Consider the following 11,669-nt stretch of genomic DNA (forward strand, 5'->3'; position numbering starts at 1 on the left):
CTGCCCGGTTTCCTCCCACTAATGTGTACGAGTGTAGTAAGAAGAACACAAATCAAATAAATAAGATGAAATAACTAAAACATAATTCCCATAAGAGCTTTTGAGTCAAGATTTTTTCAAAGGATGTTCTAAAAGCAAATTCGTAAATAGTCGTATTCTTGTTGAATGCATTAACCAGAAAATTCTGTGATCGTGATTAAAAGAGATTAAAATTCGCGAAGAGTTTAGCAACATACTTTACACCCACATTCATTAAGTCACCTCACCGATGTCCAACATCATATCTCTTTATTTATTGAGACATGCGGTATTCAAAACCTAGGTCGGATCACACCTAAAACTTTAAAAAGAGGAAGTTGTACTTCATTGCTTGGTGTTCAGCACCAAGGGGATAAGGCAACGACTGGTTGACCCGAAACAGTATAATGACTCGGTCGGAGTGGCCAACCTGCCTTCGGTAAGTCGTCTCAGTGAAGGAGCAGTAGATAAAACAGCGGTGGAAATCCGTGCACAGTACACGTACATACACTCTAAGGACCCTTTCGTCGTGACTGAAGAATTGTGAAATACGACGTTAAACCCCAAGCACTCGCTCACTCATTCGAACTCAGGAGATCAAACCTGGGATCAAACCCCAAAACAATGAAAAAAAATCGAATGACTCCTCGTTGACGAATTGTTGAGCACGTTTTGTTTTGTTTTGATTCGTGTTTTACGCCGTACTCAAGAATATTTCACTTATACGACGGCGGCCAGCATAATGATGGGTGGAAACCGGGCACAGCCCGGGGGAAACCCACGACCATCCGCAGGTTGCTGGCAGACCTTCCCACTTACGGCCGGAGAGTAAGCCAGCATGAGCTGGACTTGAACTCACAGCGACCGCATTGGTGAGAGGTTTCTGGGTCATTACGCTGCGCTAGCGCGCTAACCGACTGAGCCACGAAGGCCCCGTTGAGCACGTTGTAAAACCTCAAGCGTATATGCATACATATACATTCATAAATGTAGTCTAGACGCAAGTTATCTCTTCTATAAGTAATCAAACATATTGTTAAATGCAATGCCTCGGTAATGACCGATATCCAATAAAATACTAAATAGGCTTTCTCATGGGGAATTCATATTAGACCAATGCGTATGGATGATATACAAGTAAATATATATATATATATAAATATATATAGGAAAAAAATTAATAAAACGCCTTCTCAACTTTCTATATTCTGTTATATTCCAACTGCAGTTTCACCTGAATTGTGTCCGGTTTTCTCCCACCATAATGCTGGCGGCCATCGTATAGGTGAAATATTCTTGAGTATGGCGTAAAACACCAATCAAATAAATAAACAAATAAATAAATACTTTAGGACACTAATCCACCAGGTCAGTGAAATGGTTCTACACCTAGCTTACTAATAACTGAAACCAAACATCTACCTCCTCTTTAACTGTGTTGAAGTCCGCCAAAAATTCTTTCATTCAGTAGGCCGTTCACCAATAACTCACACATAAGCCTTTATACCACTTTCACACTTAAGTATGATGTCATCCTTGCTAGCACTGTGTGACTTTCAATCACCTAAACACAGTGACCTAAATATCGTATTGTTAAATATGGCCATATAGTATAACTGCACTTTGGATTACCGTACAAGTTAACTCGTGTTTCGCCCAGTGCACGAGATCACTGGAGATGAAGATATCTTGTGACACTATCTAATCATGCGTTGGACGCTTATTCCGCGATTAATCTCTGTTGCTTTTCCTCATAAGCTGTATCAGGCAGACTATTTTTCTTCGTGTGCGCGCATGTATGTGTTTCTTTTAATCAATTTGCTAACTGTGGTTTTTCAAAATGAGAATACGTTTCGCACTTGTGGTGTTGCTTATGTCAGCCGCATCCATATTTGACGCAAGTCCTATCAACGATGACTTCATTTATTTGCGTAAGATATTTCCTGGACAGTACGACAATTCATGGCAAGTTTTTATGGATATGGTAATAGATTTACCACCGCCTTTACAACACCAGCGTTTTTCCGCGGAAATCTTTGCAGAAAATGTCCCGATTTTCCCCAGCAACGTGGCAACATTTTACCTGCAGGAATACACTGGAGGCGACCCGAAAAACATTGTGCGTCAGAAAATCTACGCCTTCCAGATTAATTCCACCACGCAGGAGATCATTACTAAATTCTACAGTTTTGTAGACCCAGCGAAATTCATCAATGCGCAGGATAATCCGGGCCTATTTCAGAATCTCACGTGGTCTGATTTAATTTACCTGCCCGGATGTGATGTCAAATGGGACCGCGTAGAGCCCTACTTGTTCCGGACGTCAGCGATAGACAGATGTGTCATTGTCTACAACAACGTGTCGGTAAGTGGTCCACTCTTGCACTGCGCGTGCATAAAGTAGACGTGAACGTACTATTATAATCAGTCTCTGAAAACCTCGTACTTTCCTGCAGTAACGGGTCAGACCGACAGTTCGGGACCAGTAAATCGTTAACATACGTTCAATGGCAGAGAATAACAAGTGTTTCACTGCAGACTGACTTGCGCTCAACAGCTTCCTGGGGCCGATTCCATAAAGCCATTTCGGATTGCAGTCAAAATTTGAAATGCGATCTTAAAGCTTACATTTCAGCAAAAGAAATTCAAATACCCCCCGACCCCCCCCCCCATCCTCCTCCAATGTTATCTTCAGAAAAATGTATCCAAACCAGAAACTAAACATTATACAGAGTTTTAAAATTTTGACTTAAAGGATTAGTGTTCAGATTTATCATTTATTCATAATTAACTACCCCTGTATATATTGTTAAATTCAGTGTAGAAATATTGAAAAAAGTACATAAATCTGAGTAATATGGCTCTTAAAATTACTAAATAATTGGGCTGGATTTATGCATTTTTCCGCCAACACTCGGTAATCTCCGCCGAATCACGTCATACATGGCCAACCCTTACGAGCTGTCAGAGCTTCACCATTTAGCTCAGTGTTAAAAAAATCTACAAGAGTCACAAGCACATCGCATTTCTCCACGAGATGGTTTGCTTTTTTGGATACAAATGTAAAAACAGTCGGTCAAAGAACCATGGAATTATTTTCTTCAAGCTTCAAGACGATTTGGCCCTGAGGAACGTGTGGATTTACTGCACAAGACGGAAGGATTTTGTACCCACCAAAAACAGGCCTATCTGCTCTCGTCATTTTACAGCTGAAAGCTACGGGAGTAATACAGCTTAATTTCTACAACAGCACCTATAAACAGTAGTTATAAAGTACTGTTGACTCAACTGAAAACCGATAAATACTAGATCTCTGAACATTAGCGCCATCATCCACATGGTACATGTATTTATATTGTACGCCTTTATATGCCCCTATATAGTCATAAATTATTCGGAATGCCGAAAATAACATGTACCAGCGTTATCATGAAATATAAGTATGAACACAAAATCCCTTCGGGAATAGAATGATATATATTGTTAAGCGGACAGAGGGAGAGAATAGTAAATAAATATTAAATGTTAATATAAACACATGACAAGTACAGTGTAACACAGGATAATCTATAATTTACCTGTAAGTATTGCCAGTGCGGTTGAATATGCCTGGACAAAGATCAAATTCAAAGTCTGAAAACTCGGAATATGAAGTCTGGCCAGAGATGTCTTTGTCATAAATCGAAACAGCTCACTGTGGGTTCAAACTGATACGGCAGTATATTTACGTATGTAAATTTACGAATCCATGTCGAAAATGACATCGTTTTGATACATATCCCAAGGTTATTTAGACCAGCTACACTTGGGTTGGCCATCTGTGAATTCAATTGCTTGAGCCGCGCCACCCTACTTGGCGACCGGCCGGAGATCGGATAGGATAGTTAATCTATTGCTTTCGGTGGATTTTGTCATTGCTGCATTTTTCAGAAGCCCTCCCGGTAATACACTGTTTGAACAGGCTATAGCCTGGGCTAATAGGTAAATCTGGACACTAATCCTTTAAGTCAAAAAGAACTTTGTGGAAGCGCCTTCCGCATGTAAGCAGTTGCTTGTAAATAAAACTGAGGTCGAAGGGGAATATTTTTGTTCACATGGCTTACGCAGGAAAACACAGCTTACCCGCGTCATGAGCTGTTGTTGTATTTCAGAGCTTTTTTCCTCTTTGGCTAGCAGACTCTCCGCTGGAAGCCATTCCGACGCTACAGCCATGCGTCTAGCTAGATCGTAGATGTACCCTGGATATATTTTTGTCAGCCAGGTGCTTCACTTTAACAACACATAGATTGTTTTTTTTTTAAATATTTACAACTTGCGCTTATTATTTATTTATGTATGCGTTTGATGGGTGTTATTCACGCCGTTGTCAAGAATAATTCACTTATACGACGGCGGCCAGCATTATGCTGAAAGGAATCCAGAGCCAGGGGGAAACCCACGATCTTCCGCACATTGCTGACAGACCTTACGACCAGAGACAAAGCCATCATCAACTGGACTTCAACTCGCAGCAACCGCGTTAATTGGTGAGAGGCTTCCGAGTCATTGCGCAGTGTTGGCACGCTAACTACCTCGGTCACGCGTCCCCTCACCCCATCCTCTGTGCATACTAATTATTTTTTATGACTCTCTCCTTTCAGTATGAGATCGTGGATAGTAACGACTTGACCCAAAATTATCTTACGGTAAATGAGAAGTGGACGTTTGTGTCTAACGGCAGTGTTTTCCGCGCTGGGATGCCATATAACCTGACAAAGCTAGACACTCCCAAAAGGACGAAACCAATCTCTCAACACGCACTTGGGTAAGGAGCCTTCAGTGGGGCAGAACTCTTGGTTGGCAGTCGCCTTAAAATCATATATAAATGAGCATGAAGGAATTTTTGAAACCTTCCGTCCTCACTGTTGGTGAAGCCTTGGTGACACTACGCAGTCGGCGACCCTTGTCTATTTATTTATATATTTGATTGGTGTTTTACGCCGTACTCAAGAATATTTTACTTATACGACGGCCGCCAGCATAATGGTGGGAGGAAACCGGGCAGAGCCCAGGGAAAACCCACGACTATCCGCAGGTTGCTGACAGACCTTTCCACGTAAGACCCTTGTCTAACGCTGATTGGAGACCACTAGTTTTCCATCAATAGGGTGTGAATATTTCTAAGTCCGACATGGGAAATTTGTTAGTATCTTAATGCTGAAGATCGACATTTTACACTGGGCACTCCGTTTCCTTCACTCATAAAACTGACCATCATGCATACTGATACCATTATAACTGAAGCATTCTCTTCTGGTTAGGCTACAGCTTTAGGTGAGTTACTTTTTCACATAACATCCCAGGTGCGGTGGATTCATCCTAGATCTTAAGCCAATCTCCGTTTCCTTCACAGATATACCATCCATCCTGGATCTTCAGTTAATCCCCGCTTCCTTGACAGATAAACCTTACATCGCCTTAGTATGTAGAATGTCTTCATTACAGCATAAACACGAGAAAGAATAAAGAACGAAACATTTTTTTTTCTTTATAAGGGTTCCAAGGAGACAGTTGAACAGTTTTGAGGAAATTATCACGGCGCTGTCACACGCACTTCCGGTAACTTTGTACATAGATGTACCCACGTGTAAACTGGGAAACTCCTCCAACAAATCCACGGAAACATTGAACGCTGGAGATGATTTTGCCATCCAGGGATATTCCGTCGATATCGACACATTTGAATTATTCAATTCTTCCGTGTTTGGACCATATCCTTATTTCGGGTTTTCAGATACGCCCATTGTGCGGACATCAAGAGGTAATAATAAAGTAAATGGTTCGTGTAATACTACAAAAATGCCCCTTTTCTGTTTTTCGTAAATTCTTGCCTACATATTGAGCTATCTGTAATATCACTCACACTCATTCCTGAACTTGATTTTAGTCAGTGTCAGTGAAACGAAGATTTCATTGCCACGGGTGACATCATAAGTATTAAAAAACTAATGGCATAATAACTCAGTTTAAAGAATCACACAACAAGAAGAATGGCTTGTTGCCTAATGCTGGACGCTAAGCGATAGAGTATATCCTAATTGCATCTATATCTACACTGATGTCGACAAAACCAAGTGTGTGGTTTTCGATGCTACAAGCAACCCTAAAATTCGATCAGTTGTTCTGTCAATCAGCAGGTCATACTTTTGCATCGTTTGTTTTAACATGGGCCATTCACTTAATAAGGGGTCTTGGTGCAAGATGACACGAAACGCGGTATGTTGCTGTTTTTTGTGCGTTTGTTTGTTGGTAGTGTTTGGCTTGTTTGTTGCGTTTTTATAGTTAAGTTTGTCTTGTTTTTAAATGGCTTAGCCCAATATCTGTTAACCATAGTTTCTCACCGTGACAAATGATGCTGTTCTCACAGGTGACATGTTTCAGCTCCGCGAAGGGAAGTTCTATTCCGTTGGGGGTATCTTCTTAACAGTCACATGGTTAAATCCGGCCAACTACTCCAGAGCACAGCAGTTCATATTCGGCTGTCAGCTCCATGACCCTACCCGGGGGAACAGGTATCTACTTAACTCACAGTTACCTCCCTTACACTATTACGTTTACGTGTATGTAACACAGAGGTTTGTACTCGGCAGACAAAGATGATTGATGTTTTGCAATCCCTTAGATTATTACGTCTTCGTGTTCGTGTTTGTAACACAGAGATTTATGCTCAACAGACAGATAGATGATTGGTGTTTTCCAATCCCTTAGATTATTACGTCTTCGTGTTCGTGTTTGTAACACAGAGATTTATGCTCAACAGACAGATAGATGATTGGTGTTTTCCAATCCCTTAGATTATTACGTCTTCGTGTTCGTGTTTGTAACACAGAGATTTGTGCTCAACAGACGGATGATTGGTGTTTTCCAATCCCTTAGATTATTACGTCTTCGTGTTCGTGTTTGTAACACAGAGATTTGTACTCAACACACAGAAACATGATTGTGTTTTCCAATCCCTTAGATTATTACGTATACCTGTTCGTGTTTGTAACACAGAGATTTGTGCTTAACAGACGGACAGATGATTGGTGCTTTCCAATCCCTTAGATTATTACGTCTTCGTGTTCGTGTTTGTAACACAGATTTGTACTCAACACATAGAAACATGATTGTGTTTTCCAATCCCTTAGATTATTACGTCTTCGTGTTCGTGTTTGTAACACAAAGATTTGTACTCAACAGACAGAAATATGATTGATGTTTTCCAGTCCCTGTTTAGAATGACTTACGATAAAACTCAGGTGTACCTTATTCTTGGCCTAGACTGTACGGAGTAAAGCAAATATAGTTTGCATCACCATTGTTCTTGAATGTAATGAATTCTTTACTTTGCGCAAGGCATGGCTCAAAGATTTCTCAACAATTCACACTCATCCATGGTAAGACGAATAGCAAGCCTACATTCTCGGCTTCATGTTGATTGGGTTGGCTTGCACGAATTTTACATAGCTCACATGGAATGTACTTTTTCCACAGTGGACAGATAATGGCTGTGACTTCAGACCTTAACCTCACCCGGGTCAACAGCTTCGGTCAGCTGGTTTCCGCCATAAAGAGCGGCTACAACTTCCGGTTTTATGTGCGGTATATGAACTGCAAACAAGGTCCTAAAGTCAACGCTTTTGCTGGAGGTATTATTGAAGGTACGAAAATAATAATCCGAGTGATTTCATCCCCGTAAGCCTTATACATGCATATGTCTTTCGACTTTTGTTGATCAGCATATGCATTGTGACAAAGAGAATGGTTATTAACTTGTCTGGGTTTATCAGTCCAGCACCTTGTGTTAGTAACTTAAACAGGTTTTACCCTTGCCCACGGAAACAGACCGCGCTAACATGTGACCGCGCTAAGTGGTATATAATATAAGACTTACAACATAAAGAACAAAACCAGAGCAGAGAGGACCTGTGATAATTGGTAAATGGTCAGACGCAACCGGTGAAACGTGGCCACTTGTCAGTTTATCTCAGTTAGTGTTTTATTCTAAGACACTACTAAAAGAGTAACTGTTAAGTCCTTGGTGTTTAGAATTAAGATGGGTATATAGGACACACACTGGTTAGCCTGGTGTCAAACACTGCGACTGGTTGGACTGTATTATGTGTTAACTTGGATAACATCATACGGAGGCAATAAAATAAATACGTTGGCGTTTTGACAAGCTTATTGGTAAAGGTTCTCGTCATGCTACAACTGGAATAAAGCTGACAGGAAGGCCAAGTAAAGAACCAAGGGTAAATGTGGCATGATATCATTATATTTTTCGACAAGACCGGTAATACCAGATGTTTATCCTGACAACAACATTATTACTAACTATGTCCCTCCCAGATTTCTTGCCATCGTTATAGAAGATGAGTTTGCCTTTCACATGTGCGAAAATCGTGTTGTACTTTGTCACTCTGGGAGATGAATTTGTCAAACATTAATTTAATTAAACCTTTTACATCATGTTACTTCTCTCCGGTCCGCCAGCAACCTGCGGATGGTCGTGGGTTTCAACCGGGCTCTGCCCGGTTTCCTCCCACCATAATGCTGGTCACCGTCGTATAAGTGAAATATTATTGAGTACGGCGTAAAACACCAATCAAATAAATAAATAAATCATGTTACATCTGGAATAAGATTGACAGGAAGGTTAAGTAAAGAAACCAAGGGTAGATTTGACATGGTATTTTTCGACAAGATGAGTTTGTCAGTCATTTAATCCGTTAAACCTTTATGAAAGTCCCAAAACCAAAATTGGCTTGAAATATGTGAGAAATCCTGTTCAAGTTTGTCAGTCACTTACTTTTACCTATATGTAATGCATTTTGCTGATGTCACACGTTGAGAATTACAGGTTTGTTTGATTGATATAAATTTGTTCTCTTGAGATATAAGGCAAGTTATGTACTTTCTGAGTTCTTTGATGGTTTGTGTTGAACGTATAGTTTTGGAAATTGAGTTTTGCTAATATTGACCCGGAACGTCCATTTAGGCTGACGGCTAGTGAACGAATCTATGCGTCGAAACAGACATTTGTATACCAGCCGTCAACCAAATAGGATGTTCGAGGTTAATAATCGCAAAGTCAATTCCCAAAACGACGTATAAGACAACTACCCACACCCCTCCCAAAAAGGACCAGAGAAAGTAGATAAAGCACAAAAATAGGACAGTTTTCAATGATGTTAGAAGACGCAAAGTGTATGTTTTAGACGAGTGTTTCTTTCGAAGCCCTTAAACGTTAACAATTGTCAGGTAAATGAAAATAGTTTGTATTCCTCTTTTGGGTTACAACAGGAATGAACCTCGATCCGATGGGGAAATCGGTATCATTTGGTAAATCCAAATTGATCACAAACTACCAAGGCTCTGGTTACGTCACAGACGTTGTCACCGGCGTCATCTACGAGAATGGCTTCTACGCAACGTTCACGGCCTCTGATGACTACGTACAGACCTTCAAGAGAGTGTACATCGAGACGTTTGTGTGCGACATGACCTCATCCTCTGTTCAGGGTGCCGTGGACTTGTACATGTACTAGACTTCTAAATGGACACGTAGTCCTCACACTGGAAACTTGTTCAAGTACCAACCTGTAGTCACTTTTCCACGGACTTACGGACATGTACTAGAATTCTAAATGGACATTTATTTATAAAAATTAACACTTATGTTAACATCAGAGTTCCTTTGACACATAACACGTCCTGATTCATTTCCCATGCCTGACAACTATTTTAGAATGTTCGTCGTAACGTTGCAAAGAAATAAATCGGAAGTTGTTATCTACATAAAAATCTGTAATTTTATGCTCTCAACTTTTAAATGCCTCTTAAGAAACTTGGTTATGTTGTAAAACTTGTCCGCATACGAGACAATTCCTCGTGTACATTTAGCACTCCGTGTTACAAGCCTATTCAAATAAAACATTCCCTTCTGTTCAGTAAACGCTGTGTACTCAACATTTTCATTGTCCCTGCTGATGTCAATTAGCATAATGATTAGGCCATGCATCGAGCGTATCAGCGGTAATATCACTCTGCATACGGAGTCAGATCGAATAGTCAGAGCTGGTGAAGACTGTTAGGACATAGCTTTGATAACCCGCACATATAACAACTCAATCATACATGTCTGTGAACCTGACTGGATGAAAGCGGTATCAACGGTATGACAACTCACATTATTCTACATCTGTCCAATAAAAATGGATCTATAGGCCTACCTTCAATGATCACATTCAACTAGTTAACCATTTAGGCTTTGGATTAAACCGTCAAAAGTATCATTTCTACTTGCTACAGAATTTATTTATTTATTTATTTATTTATCGATTTATTTGGTTGGTGCTTTACGCCGTACTAAAGAGTGTTTAACTTATACGACATCGGCCAGCATTATGGTGGGAGGACAATGGGCAGACCAGGGGAAACCCACAACCACCCGCAGACATTCCCATATATGGCCGAAGAAGAAAACAGCATAGGCTGGACTCGAACTCACAGCGGCGTCGGCCAGGGCCACGTTGGTCGGAGATAACAATTGGGTACATATCACAACATTGTTTCTCGAGCACAGCTTTATTACATCACTTCATTTAGTCTTGAATTTGAAATCTCTTCAACGATACATCATCTCGCTACAATCGCCATTAGTGAAGCTGAAAGGGGTGTAATACCAGACACAAAAATACGGGAAACCACCAAGGTGCATATATATATATATATATATATATATATATATATATATATATATATATATATATATACATCTTTTCAAGGGAGGCTACTCTGATGATGGTAAATACCAGAGGAAAAAAAACATGATGCACCACTGATAGTACTATACTTACTTATATCACTGTGTAGAGTAACAGTTTCTGTCATGGTGTCTGGTAGAAATCAAAAGGGTAACTATCACAAAAACTTTAAACCGATAATATTAAACCGATACATAAATATTTATATTTCAGTGTAAAACTAACAAGCATTATTTACAATTCAGCACGGTTATAGGAGCCTATACACAAGGTAATTAACAATATTAAACCGTGTCCCGTTAAAGTCTAATTACTTCTTATATGTTAACAACGTCGGTACTTATATACAAGTATCTTTCTGTTGCGACCGATATGCTGACGTATTATTTTCTAAGATGTTGAATGAGAGGAGTCCTATGATTTCGCATGTACTACCCGCGACACTCTAGACTGCGCATGGAGCACTGATAGTTCCGCAGTAATGTCGCTATGATTGGTCAGTTTAGTCTGTTGCCAAGGGAGCCCGCAATCTAGTTTCTGAAAATTCACGCGTCTAGGAGAATGTAAATGGGAAAATGACAGACAAAAGACCTCGGCTTTACCATACTTTCCGGTACTTCTCTTTGTGTGCTCTTGTTTTTAAGAAAAAGTTTAACTCCAATAGCAACCTTTAAATGTGTGAAAAATTTTTCAAAGGTCTAGGTTTCATTTCTTAAATCGTCATTTTTCAAAATTAGTCAGGTGAAGAAGAACAGTTTTGAACCAAGGCCAAAACACACCTCAATCACCAGAGAGAACCTAGAGTGCGCATGTTAAATTTTCAATTTTCATTTGGTCACGTGAGTGTTGCTTCGTCTCCCA

The 11,669-nt window shown here is 40.1% G+C and overlaps 1 protein-coding gene across 1 annotated transcript; it reads left to right on the forward strand.

The window, feature by feature from the left end:
• The first annotated feature begins 1,735 nt into the window (after window positions 1–1,735).
• Window positions 1,736–9,997, forward strand: LOC135479593 (uncharacterized). The gene is made up of 6 exons (XM_064759483.1): window positions 1,736–2,383; window positions 4,659–4,822; window positions 5,553–5,818; window positions 6,425–6,569; window positions 7,534–7,700; window positions 9,346–9,997. The coding sequence occupies exons 1-6, from the start codon at window positions 1,859–1,861 to the stop codon at window positions 9,588–9,590; spliced, it is 1,512 nt and encodes a 503-aa protein (XP_064615553.1). The 5' UTR covers window positions 1,736–1,858; the 3' UTR covers window positions 9,591–9,997.
• Window positions 9,998–11,669: the final 1,672 nt, after the last annotated feature.

This window comes from Liolophura sinensis, chromosome 12, assembly GCF_032854445.1.
Source record: "Liolophura sinensis isolate JHLJ2023 chromosome 12, CUHK_Ljap_v2, whole genome shotgun sequence".
In the NCBI taxonomy this organism is placed as follows: domain Eukaryota; kingdom Metazoa; phylum Mollusca; class Polyplacophora; order Chitonida; family Chitonidae; genus Liolophura; species Liolophura sinensis.

What these genes read in the sequence shown, in the direction of transcription:
- LOC135479593 (XM_064759483.1), top strand. Translation starts at nt 1,859, where the DNA reads ATGAGAATACGTTTCGCACTTGTGGTGTTGCTTATGTCAGCCGCATCC. An exon ending in CATTGTGCGGACATCAAGAG is followed by an intron (nt 5,819 to 6,424) that starts GTAATAATAAAG and finishes CTGTTCTCACAG; the next exon opens with GTGACATGTTTCAGCTCCGC. An exon ending in TGCTGGAGGTATTATTGAAG is followed by an intron (nt 7,701 to 9,345) that starts GTACGAAAATAA and finishes GGGTTACAACAG; the next exon opens with GAATGAACCTCGATCCGATG.